Here is a 25,818-nt window from a genome sequence, read left to right on the forward strand (position 1 = left end):
ACGTTCATAAAAAATAAATAAAATTACACTTGCCTTTATTTTTTAGTTCAAAAAGGGTGTCTACTTACTAAAAAAACGAAAAATATATGAAGAAAGAAATAACCTTATTTTCGTAAATATTTTCCCATGTATATATATTATGTAGTGTTAAATTGACGTTTTGTATAACATCAATATCTATTTAATTGAAAATAATTTAGTATAAATTACTTATTTTTTGCGTAGTTAAGTTAGCATTTTCAGTATATACGTAGATACATGTGTAAAGATATCACCATTTACATAGCTGTTTTCCTCTAAGATTTTAATGTGAGAGTATTGTATAATGTAAATATTTTCAAACGTTGTACATTTTCGAAAATAACCCAATTTTCTATAGCAAAAATGTTCTACAACCCCCACCCTCCAAGAAAAGGGGAGAAAAAAAAATAAACCAAAAAAGCAAAATAGTAAAAAAGAAAAAAAAGTTTTTCCCTGCCTCCCCTCCAAGTGATTTTGTTTTCCTACAATTTCTAACACCTCCTCAACCTCTAGGAAGAGACCCTCCCCTCCCATCTAAGTAACCATCTCATCCAAAAAAACAAAAACAATAAAACTATTGTACCCTGGAGCTCAATATGAAATTCTATTTTTTTACAAGACCCGTTCACATAAAGAAAAACTATAGAAATTTTATCGAAATAATATCTTTACGTTGACCCTTTCTTGAACCAGAACTGGGGGAGGATGAGAGGAAAAGGCCATTGCTGACCCCTTTTCCTCCTCCTACTCCTAATTAATTTTTATTTCCATTTTCTAACCTAAAGCTTTGCAACGTGATGATCATGAATGCATGCATTTTTAATTTTAAGCATTTTTTTTGGAATCTTGAGAGGAACAACAACGTGAAGAAATAATAATATTTTTTTCTTGTAGACTTTTTTTGTTTCATTTGAGCTCCTTTTGTAAAAATACACAATTCATATTAATTCATATATTTTTTTCTTTAATTTGTTTTTTCTTGAGGGGTTGCGGATTTTTTTTTTTTTTGATCTCTTGAGAGGATCAAGAACATGAGTTGCCTCCCTTGCTTTAAGAAAAAAGCTGAATCGCCTCCTGAGGAGGTACCGGTTGCTCGTCCTAAAGAAGAAATCTCAACCACCCCACCAAATCCCGGTATGATCTTTTAACATCATCACTTGAATTCTTCTTATAGATCTTTGAAATTTAAAGAAAATTGAATTGTTCATATGGTTGTGTTATTTTATGTAACATGTATATAATTTGATGTTCCTTTTTAGTTTCCCTACCATTTTTTTGTTTTTTACATGTAAAAAATCTGTCTTCTACAACAATTTTTCTTGTGTATTGACAAGAATGAAAAAGGAATTTGAATGGTATGCCATCAAACCAGATACGAAAGATATGAAAGCTTGCAACATTCTAGGTGTTTCATCCGCAGCATTTTCTTGAAAGAAACATAGAAATTCAGAAAAGAGCTAGAACTTAGCAGGTAAATTAATTTTCAAAGTTATCCCTGAGTTACAATTCTAGTACAGTGGCATTAAAATGAAAATAAGTTAAAGGTTCTCTTAAGCCTTTTTTGTTTATAACCGTGATCTTCGGGCCAGCTTGCGTACACCTCGACTAATTTCCGAGTACCTGCTACATCCCACTAACACAGGTACCGGGTAATTGTGTCCACCAAGACTTCAACAGATAGGGAGAAATCACCTAGTGTTTTTGCCTCCGTTTAGGACTTTTTCCATTCATAAATTTGGAAGAAAGGACAACAGCATCACCCTAACCATTCACAGATCACAATATACTAATGCAGTGTAGAAAGCCAATATTTTTAGACAATCTGGGCATGGAGGCAAGATTTGATTAGGAAAAACCCCCTTTTGAGTAAATATGCTTATGCACCAACAGTAAAAGTTGTTGTCGTGTGACCAAGAGGTCACGAGTTCAAGCCGTGAAACCAATTTCTTGCAGAAGTGCAAGGTAATTAAGGTTGCGTATATAAGACCTAATGTGGTCTGGCACATAGTGTGAACTTAGTGCACCAATTGCCCCCTTTGGCTCATGCACCAAGCATTCTAGCAATTAGAGAATTCAGCAGAAGAAATATTTCAACATGCAGAACTAGTCACCAGATAGATATAAAAGAAATAATAGATGGTTATGAACAAGTGACAAAATATGCTCATGCTCAACTATTCCAGCAACTGGAGAATTCAAAAGAAACATGTTATCATGCACAAGCAGTAAAAAGGTAAATACAAAAGGATATTTCTATCACTGTTATGGTAGCTCTTCTGCCTTGCCAACGCATGTCATCATTTCTCTACTTTCCTCTATGTTGTTCCGACTTTCCAAAAATGTTGTTGCACCCGTGTCGGATCATCCAAAAATGCACTACTTTTGGAGGATCAAATACGCACTTGGAAGCACTTTTGAAGAGACCAAGCAACATTGACTTTCCTAACTAGGCAAGATGGTGTGCTGCTACAAGCATGCCTTGTGTAGTTTTCCTTGCACATTTGTAGGCTTTATATTCACTTTCTCAATGCATTTTGGATTAACCGACCAGCTGAACCATTTCACAAAGGCGACACAGTTCACCCTGCTGAAAATGGGGATAGCAATGCCAAGACTTACACATTCCGTGAGCTCGCCAGTGCAACAAAGAATTTCAAGCAAGAATGCCTGATAGGTGAAGGTGGATTTGGAAGAGTGTTCAAGGGAACACTTCAAGGTGGAGAGGTAAAATTACCTTAAATTTTCTCTTTCAGCTTTGTTGTGATTCTAACCTGATGAATGAGGATCTTTTTAGGTGTGTTTGGTATTATGGAAAATGTTCCCTGCAAAATGTTTCTCACAAACTAAGTCACTTTCTGGTGTTTGGTTGCCAGAAAACATTTTCACCAAAAAGGGAAAAATGACTTCTCTCACTTTACAATTATCCTAAACTCTTAACTTCAAATGACCGTTCTAACTATAACGTAGACATTACTGTCAATCTATAATATTCAAAAATTTCATGAAAATACTATCTAGTTTGCGAAGATTATTAAGCTATACTCAATAATTTTTTTGAAAAAGATTTCTCACTCTCCATCCAAACACCGGAAAATATTTACAAAAATTAAGTCATTTTCAGAAAATATTTCCCGAGAACTGAATTCCGACATACCGAACACACCATTTATTGATGTCCACATGTATTAGGTTGAAGTAAGATTTCAGTCTTGATGTTTGGTTTGTACCTGTATAGGTTGTGGCAGTGAAGCAACTAGACAGGAGCGGTACACAAGGAAACCATGAGTTTCTTGTTGAGGTCAAAAAGTTGACTCTCCTGAAGCACCCAAATTTAGTCAATCTCATTGGATATTGTGCTGATGGTGATCAGAGGATTTTGGTCTTTGAATACATGCCAAGGGGTTGCCTTGAGGATCATCTCCTTGGTAAGTTTATCAGCTATGTTGCTCAGACTTGCTAAAAATGTTGTCACATTCGTGTCAGATCCTCCAAAAATGAACTAAGTCAAACCTCTCTATAACGGCATCGTTTGTCTGGATAGTTTTTGTCTGCTATAGCGAAATGCTGTTATAGAGAACTATGTTGCTCGGACTCTCCAAAAATGTTGCCGAACCTGTGTTGGATCCTCCCAAAATGCACTACTTTTGGAGGATCCGACATGCACACGTCAACATTTTTGAAGAGTCCGAGCAACATTATATTATAACATAACATGAAAGATCGGTTCCACAGAAAACATGTTGTTATGGTGAAATGTTATTATAGAGGATAACTGTTATAGAGAGGTCTGACTATACCTGTGGAGGATCTGACATGCACCCATTGATATTTTTGAAGAGTCCGAGCAAATTGAGTTTATGCACATAAGCCCGCCCTACTCTTCCCCTTTCATGTTGTCATAAACTTTCTTGATTCTGTACTAACTAGTTCTGTTACATACCAGATATCAAAGAGGATAAAAAGCCACTAGATTGGCTATCCAGAATGAAGATAGCTTTAGGTGCTGCTAACGGACTTGAGTATCTACACGAAAAGGCCAACCCGCCAATAATTTATCGCGATTTGAAAGGCACAAACATTCTATTGGATAAAGATTTTAATCCTAGACTTTCAGATTACGGTCTTGCTAAGCTAGCAGGTGGAGGGAGTAAGTCAAACATGTCGCCAATGATGATGGGAACTGGTTATTGCGCCCCAGAGTTTGAAAGAGCCGGTGAACTCTCTTCGAAGTCAGATGTATATTGTTTTGGAGTTGTTTTGCTTGAACTTATAACGGGGCGTCGAGCGGTGGATAGTACGAGGCCAACAGATGAGCAAAACTTAGTTGCTTGGGTGAGTATTCTCATTCTATCACAAGAATTTATTTATTTTTAATCTCAAAGTTCTTGTGAAGGGGAGGAGAAAATGACAAAAATGGTCCCTTATGTTTGGGAGTATGTTCAAAATAGTCCCCAAAGTATGCTCTGAACAGTTTTGGTCCTTTAAGTTTGTCAAAAGTTAAACACTTTTGATCTCCGTCAAATAATATTTAACAAACTACGTCGATTAGATTTGACGGAAACTGTGGGAAAAAAGATTTAATCAAGATCACTCGAAAAGTTCCATCAAATCCTAGAAATTGCAACACAAAAAGCTGTACTAGACACCAAAAAGTAGACAAAAATAGTAGAAATTGCACATCAAAAACTGCAACGGACTCTAGAAAGATACAAAAAATAGCAGAAACTTCAAAAAATGTCCCTCCAACTGTGAGTTCCCGCTAAATTCTTCTTTTTTCATAGTTTCCATCAAATCTGATAGATGGAGTTTGTTAAAATATTTGACTGAGACCAAAAGCGTTAACTTTTGGCAAACTTAAAGGACCAAAACTGTTTAGAGCATACTTTAGGGACTATTTTGAACTTACTCCCAAACATAAGGGACCATTTTTGTCATTTTCTCGGAAATAGAGCCTGTGAGCAACGGTGATGTCGTCTCCATGTGACCTATAGGTCATCGGTTTGAGCCGTGGAAACGCCCACTGATGCTTGTGTCAGGGTAAGCTACTTACATTACACCCCCTTGTGGCCCTTCCCCGGACCTTGCGTGAATGTGGACGCTTCATGCACTGTGCTGCCCTTTAATCTCAAAGTTCTTGTGTTTCATTTTGACTAAAAACTAAAGGAAATTTGAGTACAGTTCTAACTGGTCACCAAATGTATGTGGATTTTAATAGGCACAACCCTATTTCAAGGATCCAAAGAGGTTCCCTGAATTAGCAGATCCGCGTCTCGGAAAGAAGTTTCCTGTCAAAAGTTTAAATCAAGCAGTTGGGGTTACAGCAATGTGCCTTCAAGACGAACCAATGGTTCGTCCTTTGATTGGTGATGTTGTGGCTGCTCTTAGTTTTCTTACAATGCCCAGCCCAGATGACCCTATGCCTAGTTCACCTCCAGCTCCGACTCCGACCCCGACATCAAATATTGAAAAGTCGAGTCCGAATAACGAAGATCAAGAAGGTTCAGAAAATGGGGACCAAGGTGATTCAGAAGATTATTCCGATGATGAGGATGAATACAGTGAGAGTGACGAACAAAATGACGAAAAAGCCCCCCGTGACAAAGAACGCTCTCAAAAAGCTAGCAGCAAACGACAGTCTCAAAAAGTTCGTAGAAGTCGAGAGGATGATAAAGGAAGCTCAGAGTTTGGATATGGAAGTGCATCGGGATCTTCAGAATATGAGGACGACAGTGGAGATGATGAACGTGGAGACGTCACAACAAAATCTAGAAAATTTGGTTCGCGTTCGAGGCATAAAAGCAAGGTAAATTCCCGCACTACAAGTTCAAGTAACTGAACATCCAACAGTAATATCACAAGGAACCATGAAAAGAATGCAAGTAATGAATTTAACGGGCAACAATGTCAATGATGGTTGCAAAAACAGCACGGATTCAAAGTTAAGTCACATATAGAAAAGTTGGGTTGAGCACCAAACAAAAAGATCCAAGGGAACAGGTACTAGTACAAATTGCAGAAGTAAAAACAAACATGGGCTAATGTAATTATTGATCTTGTTAAGGCAACAAGCAGCTTAAATTCTAATTATGGAAGTTTTGGTTCATATTCAACTCACATCGCAAGGAGGAATCAGAACATCAAAGTAATGGTTCAAATCATTCCAGAGTATATAGAAGAAAAACATGTAACTGTACCCTGTAATTAACCTTTTTCATATTTCATATTTCCATTTTGACAAACTTAATTTTTACATTTTTGGCTATAAGCAATAAGCTTTTTGAGTAAGTTGTTTCAATATAAAATATAGCAGCTTGTGTGCGGAGATCTCAGGCCAATAAGCCACAAGCTGTCTAGTGGGCCGGGCTGTCCCAATTGCATCCCGCCCCAACCCGGTTCTGGTCCCACGTGCAGGTAAGGGGGATAGGATAAGGGGTAGAGGGGTGCCTGGCCCGCTAAAATCCCAGACCGGACCGGTACGGGCCCAGCCCCCGTACCAATATATTATTATGGCTTGAATAAGCTAGTAAGTGTACTATAGTAGTAGTTTTAAGCTGCATCAAAGAAGCTAATAAGTTTATAATACTAGTAGTTTCAAGATTTGATTTTTCATTTACGCAAGAAGAGATATACAAAGAACATTTTAAGATGACCTACATAGTATATAAAATGTCATTAAGAAAATGAATTCTATCTGATTATGTTTTTACTTCAAGCTAAAGCAGTTCATTTCAATGTAAGCATAAAAGAGTCATTTCGCAGAAGTATTTTTAGGGCTTCAAAAATTCATCTTCACAATCTATTGTCTGTACATAAAAGGAGGGAAAGTACATGTACTTTTTTAACGGTAATTTATCGTCGGTACAAAGAAGGATAGAGAACGTGTTGTACTTTCTTAAGAGTGACAAAATACACAGAGCACATGAAATTAAAAGGAAATGAATATCTACTCTGTTACCAGTAAACTCATAACTCCAACTAGCTGAAAAGCAAGGCAACTTGATCCGGGATACTCTTATTGTGCTTCTAGATGTTTTCATTTTTCAAACGGATCATGATATAGTAGCCTTGACGTGAACCATAAGCAGCTATAGTTGAGATTATATCAGCTGAACAAGCTACTTATTTGCAGCTACACGAGCAACACTGATCCTTCACTTCTTTTGTTATTGCTCTTTCTGTAGCCATCCGAGCTGCACGAAAGAAGTATGTTAATAGAGAGAATAATATAAACAATTCTCAATGTGTGTATTGTTGGAAAACATAAATACCTTCCATGCGTACATCCCAAGAAATGCTACAGTATCCGCTGACCAAACGACAGCAAATGACTTCAAGAAGAACGGGATTATAACATTAATCAAAGGAACAAGGAGAAAAAGATAATTGAGAGCTTCTTTCTCATTCTTCGAGCAGTCTCGAGCCCGAAGGGAAGGAATAGCTGCAATAATAGAAGTTAACATTTTAGTTCAGATCTACAGCTAAATTAAGGGAATAGCAGTAAGGGTATAAATTAACTTTTGACACCTACAAAGGTATATATTTTTTAAAGGATATTTATATTTTAAACGCATTTATAGAGTCAAAAATTTAATATCTTGGGGAGATAGAAAATATATTAATTACAAATTAAAGTCCTTGAAAGGGAGCCTTGGAGCCATGATAAAAGTTGTCTCTGTGTGACCTATAGCTCATAGGTTCGAGCCGTGGAAGCAGCCACTAATGCTTGCATTAGGTTAGGTTGTCTACATCACACCCCTTGGGATGCAGCCCTTCCCGGAATCTGCTAACGCTGGATGCTTTGTTCACTGGGCTGCCCTTTACAAATTATAGTCCTTAGTTGATCATTAATATGAATTACATTACAAAAACATATACCTTTTTATGCTAGAGTTCACTTTGCATTTACAATCGAGACTGGAGTTTGTAATAACAAAAAAAATGTTGAACACTGTTTACATAGCAACTCAAATCACAATGGATCTCATGAATATAAGATATCATATTGAGGAAAATTGTATCTAAAATATGAAAATAATATATCCTTTAGAAAATTACTTTTTTGACTTCCATGATGAGGCATGAACAGACATTTGAGAAAACAATCTGACTGAAGTAACATCAGATTTCAAATAGCGACCAATTAAAGCTGCAAATGGAACTCCAAATAATAGTCCTCCGGTTGAGAGAATAGTGAAGGAGAACGAATTGAATTAACGGAAAGATGAACCATACATATCTACTTCATAAAAGTAACTTCAAATCACTAATGGAGCAATATTCTTATTTGTACTACTCCCTCATTTTCAATTTATGTGTCTTAGTTTGACTGGGCACGAAGTTTAAAAAAACTAACGAAGACTTTTGAATCTTGTGGTCTTAAACTAAAGATGTGTATAATGTACCAAAATGCCCTTAACTCTTGTGGTCTTAAATATGTCATGTAGCATTTTGGGTGTAAAGAGTTACTAAATATTGTTTTGATGACATGGGAACCCGCAGAACGGGGGGTAAAAAGAGGTATTCTTTATATATTTAGTAACGATAAAGAGTTACTAAATATAGAAAGAGGTATTCTTTTTTAAGTAGAATAAAAAGGAAAGTAAGACAAACAAATTGAAACGGAGGGGGTATTACTTACTAAACATCCATATGGACCACATTCCCATTAGTCTCCAGATGTCCGGTTCGTTTGAGGGGAATATGAGATTGAAGGAGAGAGCTCCACCTAACAACAATGAAGCATAGGCTTGCACTTCAAAAACAGTGTATAAAACAGTTCCCGGTTTAGCAGGGTTTTTCGTAGCAGTGGAAGCCCTCGGTGCAAACGTTGAAGCAGTCTTTAGAACAGCCTGGTACAGAGTATTTTGAAGTTAATACACATATAATTAGTCAAATTATATTTGTCAATGTATACATAAATATTAAAAAGAAAATTTCAAGTTGCAAATTTAGCAGCTAAGTTTAGAAAAGTCTTTTAGAACTTTTTAGAGAATTACCAAATGGATCATTTCTAACGTCCTCAATGATGAAAACTCGTGCATAATCAACAATTTTTCATACTATTGGACCTCTCTTTTGTGCTAATTCTAGTTATTAAGAAATGGACCTTGGGACTAACTCGACTCCAAAAGCTAGCTCTGTATCTTTCAAAGGATTCCTTATAATTAGACTATTTCACGCAGGCTGCAAACTTACTTCAAGCATTCTCCTTATCTTGATTCAAGATCGGCAGTGTTTTACAATGTTCACCCATACGCAGTTAGACTATAAAAGGGTCATGCTTGTAAAGTTTCATTAGCTCCTTTCACCTCTGAAGTAATGCTTTTTTGTAATGCTTATGTAATATTAGCACTGTTTTGGTGCTATGACTAAACTTATACTCCCTCCGGTCCATTTTCCTTGTCATGTTTGTCCTTTGCACGCCCCTTAGGAAAACATTAATTAAAAAGATAATTTGATTAAATTACCCTTATTATTCTTTGTTTTCAGTTAATGCCACTCTTCCTTTCACCACATTAATCTCTCCCCGCATTTATTAGAGTAAGGATAAAGGTCGGAAAAAAAAAACTAATTCTTTCTTTATTTTCTAATATGACGAATATTGTGGACGAATTATTTCTAGTAAACATGACAACAAAATGGATCGGAACTTTCTAATAAGTAGACAAAACACAAGCACTGCAAACCTAAGTTGCTCGAACTCTCCAAAAATGTTGTCGTACCCATGTCGGATCCTCCAAAATACACTACTTTTGGAGAATCCGACACACCCGTCTATATTTTTGAAGAGTCCGAGTAACATAGATGCAAACCCAATTAATATAACAACTTGGGAATGATGAAACTAAGCATATCAAAAATTGGATAAAACTGAGTAAACAATACATAAAAATATCACCTTTTTGAGTTCCTTATTATCAAGAACAGCAAAATCCAACTAATAATGAAACTAAGCATATGAAAAATGGATAAAACTGCGTAAACAATATATAAAAATCTCACCTTTTTTAGCTCCTTATTATCAAGAACATCAAAACCCAACTAATAATGAAACTAAGCATACGAAAAATGGATAAAACTGAGTAAACAATACATAAAAATCTCACCTTTTTTAGCTCCTTATATCAAGAACATCAAAAGCCAACTAATGATGAATCTAAGCATATAGAGAAATGAGAAAATGACATAACTAGCCGCTCACCAAAGTAATAGCCAGCAATTTTTTTTTTTTTCGTATATCAATGTATAATATACATTCTTGATACTTAAAAGTGTATATTTTTTGTATATCAATGTATAATATACATTTTTGATACATAAAAGTGTATTATTTTTTTGTATATTTGGCTAGTGAATGTAATTATTTTCGCCGACCGGCCAAATGTGTAACCTGCCAATAAAAAATTGGATAAAACTGAGCAAATTATACATAAAAATTTCACCTTTTTGAGTTCCTTATTATCAGGAACAGAACTAGGACCATTAGAAGTAGAATTTTCATCTATTCTTTCTTCTTCCTCACTGTTAATCATAACCCCCTTACTCTTTTCTTGTATTTCCTCTTTTGGGTTTTCACCTACTTGTTTATCCAACTCATTTGAACTTGCACAAACACAAAATCTGCAACTTTTTCCACTAATTGATGGAGATTTCAAGAACCCATTTTTCGAAGTGAAATGCATGTCCAAACACAACTTCAACTTCCAAATACCCTTCTTCAACCTAAATTTAAATAATACTTTTTTAAACTATCACTCAATTCATCTCCAAACACCTACTAGCTATATCAAAAATTGGATAAAGTCATGAAGCTGAGTAAAGAATGAACAAAAACCTCAACTTTTTGAGCTCCTTATTATCAAGAACAGCAAAACTCAACTAATGATGAATCTAAGCATATGAAAAAATGGATAAAACTAAGCAGAAAAAACATAAAAATCTCACCTTTTTGAGTTCCTTGTTATCAAGAACAGCAAAACCCAACTAGTGATGAATTTAAGCATATCGAGAAAAAAGAGAAAAACTGACATAAATAGCCGCTCACCAAACTAATAGCCAACAGATGTATATTTTTTGTATATCAATGTATAATTTACATTTTTCATACATAATAGTGTTTTTATTTTGTATATTTGGCAAGCGAATGTAATTATTTTTGGCCGACCGGCCAAATGTGTAACTTGCCCATAAAAAAAATGGATAAAACTGAGCAAAGAATGAATAAAAATCTCACCTTTTTGTGTTCTTTATTATCAACAACAGCAAGACACAGTTAATGATGAAACTAAGCATATAAAGTTGGATAAAACTGAGTAAAGAATACATAAACATATCACCTTTTTGAGTTCCTTATACTAATAATGAAACTAAGCATATGAAAAATGGATAAAACTGAGTAAACAATACATAAAAATATAACCTTTTTGAGTTCCTATAATCAAGAACAGCAAAACCAATTAATAATGAAACTAAGCATATGAAAAATTGGACAAAATTGATTAAACAATACATAAAAATCTTACCTTTTTAAGATCCTTATTATCAAGAACAGCACTAGGACCAGTAGAATTTTCCCCATTAGTCTTTTCTTGTATTTCCTCTTTTGGGTTTTCAACTATTTGTTTATCCAACTCATTTGAACTTGCAAAAACACAAAATTTGCAACTTTTTCCACTAATCAATGGAGATTTCAAGAACCCCATTTTGTGGGGTTGGATAAATTTCAAAATTTGACAGTTTAAAACTGATGCTGACATTGTAGATAAATTCATCTTTGGATTTTTTTTTTTTTTTGCTACAAATTTGTTGGGGGGTTTTCAGTCTTATGTACAGCTACAACATTGTATAGAAGTTGGTTTTTTTTCTTTTTTTCGTGAAAGTACAGAGGTGTACATATCAAGAAAATGTTGAAATATGTGAAGGATAAAAGAGAAGAGTGTCAATTTTAGTTTGTGGCTCCAAATGACCCTCAAATATGCAATGAAACTGTGAGAAAAGGTTTATTTATGCCGCTCATTAATAGTTTGACTCAAATATGTTATCGTCATGTTGAATCATATATGTCATTACTTACTAACATAACTCTATTATTATCATATCTTGACACGTGACATTATCACTAATATCCTTCGGCGAAAAATTACATTGTATATATAAGGTGAAAATTATTTTTATGTATATATAGTAGACGTTGAACTCCCTTGGCTTCTTCATTTTTCTGCTTCTTTATATTTTTGAACCCCCTTTGTTAAATCCTGACTCCGCCACTGTGTGACATATATGATGAGCCATTTCATTATGTTCAATGGCATCTTTGAGTTACTTTCCAGTTCTTTTTCTAATTCTTAGATTCATAATCCAATCAAATATGCCACTGGACTTAACGAAATGACTCAAATATGTCACTCGTAAAATGAAGGGTTTAGATAACGCCACGTGTCAACATATGACAGTAGTAGAGTTCTGTCAGTGAATAATGACATATATGACCAAAAATGGTAACGGTGGTCTTGAGCCTAACTATTTACAACTCCACCACTTAATTACTCACGTAGCATGTTAAATTTGTATTATTAATTTATATTTTTCAGTGCTATAATTCTATATATAGTCATATATCACATATGAATACACATTTTAATTGATTTAATATCAAATATGCTAAGTCATTTATCACAAAGACTAAAAGCATAATTTAGAATATCTTATGGACCAAATATATTATTATCCCTATTTTATACTAGTATATATATTTTTGTACATTTAGCTAATGGTCATAATTATTTTGGCCGAGTGGTCAAATTTGTTAAAAGTCAAAAAAAAGGTGACTCTTCATTACATTTTTTTTGTGCGCAGTGTCCTTCAAATGCACTGGTCTTTAATTTTTATCCCTCAAATTATCGGTCTTTAATTTTTGTTCTTTGCCTAACACTCTTAGGTTTAGGATTTGAATTTCCGCTTAATCAAAAAATTTAAAAAAAAATGTCAGGTAGAACTTGAATTCGCAAGGCAAAAATTCTGCCTTAAAACTCTACCTTAAAGTGGAGTTTGAAACTCTGCCTGAAGCAGGCAAAATTCTGTTTGCATGCCTAACTTTGGCTCCAATAGGCCTAAGTTTGCTATAAAACTCTGCCTTGCGATTTTTTTTATTTTGATTAAGCCGGGGTTCGAACCCCAAACCCTAAGACAGATAAGGCGGCAAAAATTAAAGACCACCAATTTGAGGGACAAAAATTAAAAACCACCCCAAAATAAGGACATTCCTGCGAATTGCCCTCTTCCTTATGAGCTAACTAGACCCAAAAAATTTCAGGCCAGCACAAGATAGAATAACTCGAAGAAATTAACTAATGTTTTTATTATATTAGGATGCTAACTTAAAATTCCATAATTCTGAACCTCACTTCATTGGTCAGTAGGTAATAACGTTATGCAATAATAACGAATATATCACTCGCCCCTTAATTTTAATTTATATGACATGCGTTAGTTCTATTCAAATATATTTGGCATAATACATAAACAGACCATCAAACATGGCATCAGCTGGCAAGTATGCTCTCCAACTTTGTATCTGCACAAGAATAATTAAAGACTCCCAACTTATATAAAGTTGAACACGTAAACACAAATGCCGAACGTGGCACATAACTGTTTTGTGTGTGCTTTATACACTTCAGTCGAGGTGTCGTTAGATAATCATTTTGTAAGCTTATAATATTCACCGACAATAAAGTGGAGACAAGTTGAAGTGTCTATTTGCGCACACCCAGACTTTTGGAGTAGGCATACTTGCTTATAAAGTGAACCGAGTACTAAATTTGAGGGTCTGTTTATGTATTATGCCAATATATTTCAAAGATATTTGATACTCTATCATTTTGCAGGAATTATTAGTTATAAATTTTACAACTCTGAATAATTCAAATTCACCTAACTATCCTAATTTTAAATTCTAAACTTAATATCATATATCAAACTAACTTCTTATAATGATTTTAATATTAAGCTTTGTGTTTAGTCTAGCTCCTCATATAAAACATGAGTGAGAAAATAGGAAATTGTTGTTTTGTCTGATATAATATAATCTCATTTTTTCTAATCTTGGTCCTATCCAAATGACTTTCATCCACATTTGTCATCTTGGTTACTTTTAGGTTTTAACAAGTTCCAATGTTTAATAGCATGTTTTTCTCATACTTATGAAATATAGTTTTACTTGTAAATACTAAAATATAGTTTTTCCACATCTCTCTAAATGTGAAAATATTAAATCAAGACAATTGGAATTGTAGACGTGTACGTGTAAAATGGACGACGCTTACATAAACTAAAAGATTTTTCATAAAAAATATTCAACTCATTGAATCGTAAAATATCATTAGATTTAATTTCTGAACAATTCCAAAATGAGAAGTAACGTCAGTCATGGAATTGCTAGATGAGGTTATAGCCTTTGATTATCTATTTCAAAATTAGTGTTTCACACGTAAAATAATGAAGTTCGACTTCCATTCAATTAATTAATGGTATATATGAGTTGATTTAGTACAATATTTAGTCTTACTTTTCCACTTTTATTATTTTAGACCGGATGAAATTGAGATGAACATTAGAAAACTTTCGATCCATATTTTAAATTGACTAAGCTTTAATCCTAAACTATCAAGGTCAATTATACAATTAATTTATATCCCATTCATGACCTCTCATGCCTATATCACCCTAATACTAACAATTTATTTGTCTTTTGAGACAATTCCCCAAAATTAAAAATTCTCTAAAAGTCAACCAAAAATACTTTTGCAAATACAATATCAAATGTAAATATAACAATAACAAATTGCTTATTCGAATTGAATTAGAGATCAAAATTTAGATTAGCCAAATAATCACAGATAATTAGAAACTAACTATCTTTACCTTAAAATGGGACAATGTAATCGAGGGAATTTAGTCATCCTTAATTAGGGGTTTCAGATTTGAGTTATGGGAACGGGAAAACCTCCACGTAGGAGCGCACTTTTCTTTTTATGAATCTCACCCGGCGCAAATTTAGATTAGCCAAATGGTTATATCCAAGAAAAAAACAATTCTCTTTATATCATCTTTAAATGCATATTCAAACATAGACTTTCATTACAAAAAAAAATTGAAAAATATAAGTAAAAGAGGAGAAAAATAACCAAGTCAAGAGGCAATATTTTCAACATCCTTTCAACATAATATTATAAAGTCAATTCATCTTATCGAACAAGAGAAATTGGGTTGCAGATAAGCTTAACACTTTGTGATTTACACATAACTAGCCACATGGTTAACTCCCAAGCACCCATATGCACCAAAAAAAGATTAATAAAAAAATATTTACAAAAATTATATTTCTGTATTTCTTTTTCTCTTTTTATATTAGAGTAGATTCCTGTACCTTTGAAATCTTAAATTACAATATTTTATTTATAAAAGAATCAGTAGTGGCTCTATTGTTTTATACTGCACACGCCAGAAAAAAGAATTAAAAATTTAGAGAACTGAGATTTTTTATTTTTTATTTTTTTTTAAAAAACATAGACATGACTTCAACTTTTTCCCATAGGCAATAAAGGCCACAACGTTCTCCCTTTGTACCTTCAGCTAGCTGTCCAAGAACCTGTTTGAGAAACTACAATTTCTGCACAAAATCCATTTTTACTCAGCTAAAAAGAACTTACAGGTGAGTTCTGAAACTTGAACTTAAATGAAAGGTTATGTCACAGAAGAAAATATTTCTTAGATGAAATGTTTGTTGTCTTTTCTGCTTTAGTTTTCTTGTTATTTTGATGTTGCTTCTGTGTTACTTGAGCCAAGGGTCTATCGGAAACAACATCTCTAACTTGTAAGGTCTGCTTACACTCTATCATCTCCAGGCCTCACTTATGAGATTACACTGGGTATGTGGTTGTTTGTTGGGAGGTTTGAGCACTGTGTTACAAGTTCATAGGCTCAGATTAGTCACCTTCTATTATTATTGTGAACTGTGAACTGGCTTTTTTATGTATGGTTTGGATGCAGTAGCTTTTGCTTAGATTCTGTACGTATTAAAAAGTTCACATAAGTACAAATGATAGATTTTGAACACAGTAAATCAGTTGGGCTGTGGTAGAATTTCAAACTCGAATTCATAAAGTTCAAATCTTGAATCCTCTTGGTCTTTGAAGCATTTTATGTGCTGAATTAGACTTGAATTTACTTCTAGACACTCTGGCTAAACCAATACATACTTGAGATCTAGCAGTCAGTTGGAGGAGAAATGAGGAAAACAGAACATGTCAAATCTTGATTGGCTTCCTACTGGTTCATGTTTGGTTTTTCTGTAGTTTTTAGTTTTTATCCCTGAAAGCTTACCATATCCAAGAAGCCAATGCTTACCATATCCAAGAAGCCAATCATTTGAATTAGGTTATTGGCCATGTTGGTTTCTGGAGCCTAATTTATTGTGAGCTTAAGTTTTATACACTGACAGTATAAAAAATATCTACACAGTCACTCTTAAGGTAATTTACATGTAAATCTCTATGATAAACATGACTATTAGGTAACTCGGTAAAAAAGGTGGAGACACTCTTCAACAAGGGGTGTCATCCGACACCGCTTGACCAGGAATGTTCACCAAATATGTGTAAATAATATTTCCTTAATATAGTATTTACATATATCAGCCTCTCTACCACACAAAGGTAGAGGTAAGGTCTGCGTACATTTTACCCTCCTCAGACCCACTTGTGGGATTATACTGGGTATGTTGTTGTTGTATTATTTACATATCTTATAGAAGCATCAGTTGAAAATTATGCAAAATAAACATCAAATTGGGACAAAAAGTAAAGCTTCAAAATCTTTAAAGCTCAAATCCAAACCAACATACAAGCCGTGTTGTGATAATAGGCCGCCATCGCTTATGAAGAATTTTGTGTACGTCGTTGCTTGCTGTTACTGCAAAAATTCACAGATACTGTAAAAAGTATATACAACTTAAATTATGTCATTGGCTTGAGGACTAACTAACTTCCCATTACTACAGGCACAAAAAAATGGAACCAGAAGAAAACATAAAGCTTCATGCCATAATGATACCAGTACCTCTACAAGGCCACATTGTACCATTCATCAATCTTGCAATAAAGCTTGCATCAAAGGGTATCACCATAACTTTTGTCAATACACAATTAACTCATCAAAGGTTGATGAAAGCTCAATCAATCTCCGACGGCTCCCTGGATTACGACATTTTCTCCGAGGCGCGGAACTCTGGCCTTGACGTTCGATACACAACGATATCCGATGGTTTCCCGCTGAATTTCGATCGAGCAGGAAACCACGATCAGTTCATGGAAGGCTTGTTCCATGTTTTCTCAGCACATGTGGATGATCTTGTTGGAAATCTTGTTAATTCTAACCATAATCCTCCAGTTTCTTGCCTAATAGCTGACAGTTTATATGTTTGGCCATCAGAGATTGCTAAGAAATATAACCTTGTTAACATATCAGTGTGGACTGAACCAGCTCTGGCATTCACAAGTTACTATCATATGGACCTCTTAAGAATTAATGGTCACTTTGGCTCTCAAGGTGTGATTTCTTAACCCCCCCCCCCCTCCTCCCTCTTGATTTTGTAGCTAAATCTTCTTGAAATAGAGTAAAAATTTCCATTCTTGACAGATAATCGTGAGGACACGATACATTATATACCAGGCGTTGAGGCTATTGAACCGGGAGATCTTCCTTCATACATTCAAGATCCCGAGCCATGGGGTATAATGCACCGGTACATGTTCAAGTCACTTGAAGATGCACGGAAAGCGGACATTATCATCTGCAACACGGTACAAGAGCTGGAGTCCTCAACAATATCAGCACTACAAGAGAAGACACCATTCTATGCACTTGGACCAATTTTCCCAAATGGCTTCACCCAAAGGACTGTACCAACAAACCTATGGACGGAATCGGACCCCATCCAGTGGCTAAACAGTAAACCAAAAGGTTCAGTTATGTACATTTCATTTGGGAGTCTTGCAAATATTAGTAGACAAGATATTCTTGAAATGTCTCATGGACTTCTCCTTAGCAGAGTTAGTTTTATTTGGGTGGTTCGTCCCGACATCACGTGGTCTGAGGAAAGTAATCTTTTGCCATCAAGATTTGAGGACGACGTAAAAGACAGGGGATTAGTTGTGCCGTGGTGTAGCCAAATCGATGTAATTTCACATCAAGCTATAGGAGGATTCTTGACTCATTGCGGGTGGAATTCGGTTTTGGAGAGTATTTGGTGCAAAGTTCCAATGTTGTGTTTTCCTATATTCACTGATCAATTTACAAACAGGAAACTGGTGGTTAGTGAGTGGAAAGTTGGTGATAATCTTTGCAGTGGAAGAGTCCTCAAAGGTCAAGAAATTGCACGGAAAATCGACTGTTTCATCACCGACGCCAATAAATTAAGGATCAATCTGGAGGAAACAAGGAAGAAGCTCGACGATGCATTATCCGAAAACGGATCTTCAGGAAGAAATTTCAAACAATTAATCTGTGACCTCAAGTCCAAAATTCTGCAGAAAGGCAAGATTAACTAGGCAGCTTACTTTAAGTATGGTAAGGAGAAAAATATCTGTATTGGAACGAAATGCATACTACATATGATCCATATAACGGATCCCAACTTATTTCCGGATTGAAGCTTAGTCCACTGATTGATTGAACAAGAATAAATATATTAATGATCACGCCCTTCTTCACATGTAACTATAATTCCAAAATAAGTCAGATCAGACTCGGATCCAGGATTTGAACATTATGGATTCGAGTTTGAGATCCACCACATCCCATTACTGGGTTTGAAATCTATTATTTATACTTATTTACTTGATTTTTAGCACATAAACAGACCGCAAGCAAAAACTACTGGATTTGTATGAACCCACAAGAAGTTAGCTTCTACATCCGCCTCCGAGTCAAAGTATCATAACATGTTTGTAAACCTTTCTTGTCTCATCAGTTTCATAAACCTAACTGTAATATCAACTTTTCTACATAAATAAGAAAATCTAAACAGTATACATGATTAAAAAATAAAAAAAGAAAAAGCTATATCAGCTCAAATAAAACAAAATACATATTGGCTCCATAAGTCAATATTGAGGCCAAGGATTTACAGGTCTTTCGAGACAACTTCCTTAGATGTAATTGTATCTATATGTACTGTTTTAACAACTTCACTTACCATACACCATTGATACAAGGATTTGTTGGTCTTTCGAGACAACTTTCTGACATGTGATTTTAGGTCTATCCGTCCCCTTTTAACACCTTCACTTACCATAGTTTTACACCTATGGTGCATATTTAGGTCGAGCGTAACATGTCCAAACCATCTCGAGTGGCCTTCTCGTATTTTATCCTTAGTGTGTGCTACTTGCACCTTCCGGAGATATCGGCTCAAATAAAATAGAAATCATATAGAGAACTGTATATTGGTTGCATAAGTGTATCACTAATTCACCATATAACATAACCTCATGGACAAAATTAGCATGAAATTGATCAGAACCTCTCTATAACAATCATCTTCTATAACATTATTTCACAATAACAGCCAATGTTTTCTGTGAAATCGACCTTTGATGTTATGCAATTTTATGTTATATGTTATATATAACAACATTTCGCTATGAAGCCAAAAAATATCAGAAGAAACAACGTTGTTATAGAGAGGTTTGACTGCAATACAACAATAACCAGAGTTCAGACCTCTCTATAACAGTAATCTTCAATAACAAACATGTTTTCTAGTGAAACCAGTCTTTGATGTTATGTTATACTATATGTCTTATATAACAACATTTCGCTATGGCAACCAAAATATATAGCAACAAAAGAGAAAGGCTTGACTATAATACAACAATAACCTTATGGACAAAATTAGCATGAAATTGATCCGACTTCTCTACAACAATCATCTTCTATAACAACATTTCAGTATAACAGACATATTTTCTATTAAACCGATCTTTCATGTTATGTTATATGTTCTATATAACATCTCGCTATAACAACCAAAAAATATCGGAACAAACTACCTTGTTATAATAAGATAACATCTATCACATAAACAAAGCCTCAAAAGACTCAGAATGTTCAGCAAGCTTATTTCTTGTTCCTTCCAATTGCTCCTTCAACAGTAACAGTTCACTAAAATAATAGTACTCCCTCTGTCCCAATTTATGTGATACACTTTGACTGGACACGGAGTTTAAGAAATAAAGAAAGATTTTTAAATCTTGTGGTGTAAACAAGCCAAAGATACTTGTGTGGTTATAGATCATCTTGTTATGCGTAAAAGGTAAAGTTTAAAGTTAATTTGTTATCAAATAAGAAAATGTATCATTCTTTTTGGGACGGACTAAAAAGAAAAGTGCATCACACAAATTGGGACAAAGGAGAGTACTCCTAAAACATTAAGTTTAAGAAATAAAGAGAGACTTTTGAATTATGCGGTTTTAAATAAAAGATATTTGTAGTCTTTTAAATCTTGTGGTCTTAAACTTGTCTTGAAATTGGAAAACTTACTAAATATAGAAAGAGACACGCTTTATGAGACATACCAAAAACGAAAGTAAAGCACTTAAATTGGGACGAAGGGAGTAGTCGGCAATTATTCTTTTTATGGTACTATATAAGATGCATATTTTATAGGAATAATAGCATTTTTGGACCCTCAATTATTAATAAATTTTAATTTTAGTCTTTATGATATCTGACTAAACACATTAAATCTTCAATTGATTGATTTTTACATTTTTGATCCCTTTGCTTGTGACTATTCACAAATTTATCGTAATTATTAAAACATTCCACCACTTAATAACACATATGATATGTTAAATTTGTATTGTTAATTTATATTTGACGGCACTCTAATTCTATATATAGTCATATATCACATATTTTCTACATGAAATGATCAAAACCACACATTTCAACTAATTAAAGGTTAAATACACTGAGTCATATATTACAAAGGACATCTTAATTCTATTCTAAAATATTTCAAAAGATGTTTGATACTCTATCGTTTTGCAGGAAAGATTAATTTATATAAATTTTACAACATTCAATAATTCAAACTCATCTAACTATCCAAATTTTAAATTTTAACTTGATATCTTATATCAAACTAACTTCTTAAAATTACTTTAAGGGATAAAGCACTAACACGCCTGAATTTTGGCCAAAGTTGTTGCGACACATCTTATCTTTTCTAGAGTCATATTACCCCCCTTAAGTGCTAACGTGGCATAGAGAACCAAACATTTGGTAAGGCAATGAAATACAAGCGCAGCCACGTGTAATTTCACAATTTTTTAAAAATCTATTTCATTTTCTTTTTAATTTCGAAATGTAATGGTAATATTATTTTATATTTAGAAAAATGAAAAGGACAATTGTTATTATTTTTGCATGAACTTGAAAAAGAATTAGAGATGTTGAGCATATTCGAAGGTTGTTAAAGTTTTAAAGTTGAGATAGTGTTAAACTCATTCTAGATCCTTAGTTGTTGATGAGATTCGAAATGAAGAAAGAATTACGAATCCACCATTGTTGAACCTTGAAAAGCTTTAAGAACAAAAAAATGGGTTTGTCGAAATTCTTGGTTGTTAGCCAAATTGATTGTTAGGGTTTGGTGATGATTTTGTTGTGAACTTGTAGTTGAAATTTGAGCTTGCTTGGTGCGGATTTAGCTGTGTTTTTGTTGAATCTTGAGACCAAAAATTAGATTTGGAGCTCTTGAAAATGGGTGATAAAATGGGGATGAAGAGCTCTTGAAAATTAGATTTGGAACTGACACGTGGCCATTTCATATAGGTTAGAGCCCTTTTTTTTTTTTTAAAGTTCCCACGCTCTTGAAGGAGGTGTTCTCACACCCTCTTCCACGTCATCACATAAGGTGTAAAAAAAATACAAAAAAAAAGTTTTTCTTTTTTAGGGGTTGTGGGGGAGGGGGTGTGTATTAGGATCCTAGTAAAAACTTGCGTGTCGCATTAACTTTGACCAAAGTTCAAGGAGTACTAGTGTCTTATCCCATTACTTTAATATTAAGCTTTGTACTTAGTCTAGCTCTTCATATAAAAAATGAGTGAGACAATAGGAATTTGTAGTTTGGTCTGATATAATCTAATCTCATTTTGTCTATTCTTGGTCCTATCTATATTCCTTTCATCCACTTCTGTAGGCTTGGTTACTTTTAAGTTTTAACAAGTTCCAATTTTTAGTAGCATATTTTGCTCATACTTATGAAATATAATTTTACTGCAAATACTAAGAAAAAAGGTTTTCGCACATCTCTCTAAATGTGAAAATATCAAATCAAGACTACATCAATTGTAGACGTGTACGTGTATAAAAAGGACAACGCTTACATGAACTAAGACACTATAACTTTATCATTTTTTATGAAAAATATTCAAATAGTTGAATTATATATCGTTACATGTAATTTTTGAACAATTCAGAAAAGAAATGTAACATCAATCATGGAATTGTTATATGAGATTATAGTCTTTGATATCTATTTCATAATGAAGTTCGACTTCCTTTCAATTGATTAATGATATACTATAAAAATAATAAGTTCAACTTTTTCCTTTTATTATTTTCAATAATGATTAATGATATACTATATGAGTTGATTTAGTATAATATTTAGTCTTACTTTTTCACTTTTATTATTTTAGACCGGATGAAAATGAGATGAACGTTAGAAACTTTCAATCCATATTTTAAATTGACTAAGCTTTAATCCTAAACTAGTTAAGGTCAATTATACAAATAATTTATATCCCATTCATGACCTATCATGCCTATATCACTTCAATACTTTTAATTTATTTGTCTTTTAATTCTCTGAAATTAAAAATTCTCTAGAAGTCACATAAATGTATAGTCAAACCAAAAAATAATCTTGCAAACACCAGATCAAAAGTAAATATAACAATAACAAATTACTTATTCGCATTGAATTAGAGAACACATATAATTCAAAACTAATTATCTTTATCATCAAAGGAGACAAAAGCCCTCCATCCATGGCCTAAAATAGTCACACTTAGCCATAAAAATTTAAGTGCTCATTTCATTTACGAAAAGGGCCTAAAATACTAATTATAATTATTTCTCTCTAAAAATCAAACGAGTCTTAAGCGGCACACATTAAAATTAGTCTAAATAGTATAAAAATCAAACTATATTAATGTTCGAATTTAATTTAAAAAATTAAAAAGTATAGGTAAAAGAGGAGGAAAAGAACCAAGTCAAAAGCCAATATTTTCATCATCCTTTCAACATAATATAAAGCCAATTCAACTTATCGAACAAGACAAGAGAGATTGGTTTTTTAATGTTCGGTTCGGATTGGTTTTTTCACATTGTTTTTTTGATATAATATAACCAGCCACATGGTTAACTAATTCATACCCTCAAAAGAATATGCACCGATAAAAAGAATAATAATAAAATATTAAAAACTATATTTCTGTATAGGATTCTTTATATACATTTTTTATATTAGAGCAGAACACTATACATTAATGAAATCTTAAATTACAATATTTTGTTAAGGATATTTGACTACAATTTTGGCCCTGCTATTCAGTTTATTCCATTAGTTAACGTTTTTGTAATTAGAACCAAAGTTTAAGGGCTCTTAATTGCCCAACAAAGGCCATGATGTCAGGGATACATGCGGATAACTCAGAGTACCATTAAAATCACACTTTAACCACTGACTTTACATGTGGATGTTTAGGACATCCACCAATTTATTGTTCAAGAAGACATAAAATAAAAGCATCTTGTGAGTTGGGACCACAAAAAGAAAAAAGAAAAAAATCTGAACAATAAAGATCTGTGGTGCTATGGTCACGTAAACTATGGAAACTTCAAAATAAATATATTAGGTTTGATTTAATTTATTAATCTGTTAGTTAGCTGCTTTGGAAGGATGTGGATTTATATTAATCATATGTTAGTGATTAACTCTTTTTTGTTCGTAATTGTCGGTTAATTAGTTTACGTTCTTAAAATCCTAATTTGACAAGTGTAAAGATAATAATGATCCAGAAATTCATATTAGATCTAATTATTTGGTATGTGATGGTTTAGTGTATGGTTTCAATGTGCAATAGCCCTTCCAAATTAAATATCCTGCTTATCTTTCTTAAGTCAATTATTCGGTCATACTTTTCTTAATATCTTTAATTTAAAGTAAAAGAGACATGTTATTGGATCTTTTTTCATAAAAATTATGAAACTAATTCAATGCTTATTTATTATAGACTCAAAGATCAGCCTTGAATCCTTCATAATTAAAAATAAAACTGAATTAAAATTCTGCATAAAAGATAACGTGAATTAATAATCGACAAACAAAGAAGACATTCAAGTTAAGACAAAAAAGTATCACGCATCACAAATTGAATATTTAAAATTAAAGTAAAATTATACTCCCTCCGGATAAAAAAAATCTACTTCCATCTACCTCCATTAAAACTACTCACCAAAAAAAATAATATGTAAATTGACTAAACTACCCCTAATTAAATAGATATTGGGATTTGATCACCAAAAACTTAATATGGCAAATCTAAAAAGATAAGGTTAATTGTTTCTTAATTTAATAATTGGACACTTTTTTGACCCAAGAAAAAAAAAGTTAAGTGGACTTTTTTTTTTATCCGGAGGGAGTAGTTATTGAAATAATTATAATTAGCAATAATTATAATTAGTATTTTAGGCCCTTTTCCGCAAATGAAATGGGTCCGTTAAAAATAAATTTTAGCCCCAAAGGTTAACTTCAGGGGATTTTAGGCCCTAAGATTAACGTTAGGGGTATTTTAGACAATCATCACATGAATGTTCGATAAAGTTATATTATTACCAAATCTCAAGTGTTCAAGGGTGTTTTAGGCCGTTTTACGTAATTCAAAACTAATTATCTTTACTATCAAAGGAGACGATGGGATCGATGAGATTTAATACCCTTATATGGGTGGGTTCAAGTTGGAAAACGGAAAAGGAGTTTTTCTCTCTTTACGAGTCTAAAGCGGCACAAATTTAGATTAGTCTAAATGCATAATCAAACACACACTTTCTTAACAAAAAAATTAAAAAGTAACTGAAGAGGAAAAGAACCAAGTCAAAAGACAATATTTTCATCATCGGTGAACATGATATAAAGCCACTTCAACTTATCGAACAAGACAAGAGAGATTGGGTTGCAGATAGGCTTAACACTTTGTGATCTAAACATAACCAGCCACATGGTTAACTCCCAAGCACCCATATGCACCAAAAAAGAACAATAAAAAAATATTTTCAAAAATTATATTTCTACATTTCTTTTTCTCTTTTTATATTAGAGTAGATTCCTGCTTAAATTACAATTTTCTTTTACAAGAAGAATCAGTAGTGGCTCTAATTTTTATTGTACTCGCCAGAAAAAGAACATAAAAAATAGAAAACTAAGGTCTTTCTTTTTAAAAGAAGTCTACTATTACAAATAACAACCGAACAAATTTAAAAACAAATTGAAGGACTAGAATTTGTTCGACACTGCAAAATTTTCTCTTTAATTTTTGATGAACTATTAAATAGATCTTTAATTGATGACTCTATGTATCTGATAATCTCAGCATGTATAAGATAATTGCTTGGGCCCTGCTCAGCACGGGCTAACCCCACTAGTTCTTTATAAAAGAATCAGTAGCG

At 33.4% G+C, this 25,818-nt stretch overlaps 3 protein-coding genes across 4 annotated transcripts; 2 read left to right on the plus strand and 1 right to left on the minus strand.

Moving 5' to 3' along the window:
- The first annotated feature begins 330 nt into the window (after positions 1–330).
- Positions 331–6,676, plus strand: LOC132068050 (probable serine/threonine-protein kinase PBL25). 2 transcript variants are annotated; one of them, XM_059461512.1, is made up of 5 exons: positions 331–1,155; positions 2,591–2,745; positions 3,257–3,446; positions 3,965–4,353; positions 5,237–6,676. In XM_059461512.1, the coding sequence occupies exons 1-5, from the start codon at positions 1,053–1,055 to the stop codon at positions 5,855–5,857; spliced, it is 1,458 nt and encodes a 485-aa protein (XP_059317495.1). In that variant the 5' UTR covers positions 331–1,052; the 3' UTR covers positions 5,858–6,676. The 2 variants fall into 2 exon arrangements, with proteins under 2 accessions (XP_059317495.1, XP_059317494.1); XM_059461511.1 differs by having other exon boundaries at positions 332–1,155; positions 2,573–2,745.
- Positions 6,677–6,785: 109 nt separating this feature from the next.
- Positions 6,786–11,956, minus strand: LOC132068051 (protein RESISTANCE TO PHYTOPHTHORA 1, chloroplastic). The gene is made up of 4 exons (XM_059461513.1): positions 11,544–11,956; positions 8,660–8,870; positions 7,290–7,459; positions 6,786–7,211 (listed from the first exon to the last, which is right to left on the minus strand). Exons 1-4 carry the CDS (start codon positions 11,790–11,792, stop codon positions 7,185–7,187), a joined length of 657 nt encoding a protein of 218 aa, XP_059317496.1. The 5' UTR covers positions 11,793–11,956; the 3' UTR covers positions 6,786–7,184.
- Positions 11,957–15,594: 3,638 nt separating this feature from the next.
- LOC132068053 (UDP-glycosyltransferase 86A1-like) lies at positions 15,595–18,798 on the plus strand. Its single transcript, XM_059461515.1, has 3 exons — positions 15,595–15,733; positions 17,081–17,628; positions 17,719–18,798. The coding sequence occupies exons 2-3, from the start codon at positions 17,091–17,093 to the stop codon at positions 18,627–18,629; spliced, it is 1,449 nt and encodes a 482-aa protein (XP_059317498.1). The 5' UTR covers positions 15,595–15,733; positions 17,081–17,090; the 3' UTR covers positions 18,630–18,798.
- The last annotated feature ends 7,020 nt before the right edge of the window (positions 18,799–25,818 follow it).

Source organism: Lycium ferocissimum, chromosome 8, assembly GCF_029784015.1.
Source record: "Lycium ferocissimum isolate CSIRO_LF1 chromosome 8, AGI_CSIRO_Lferr_CH_V1, whole genome shotgun sequence".
NCBI classification, from domain to species: Eukaryota; Viridiplantae; Streptophyta; class Magnoliopsida; order Solanales; family Solanaceae; genus Lycium; species Lycium ferocissimum.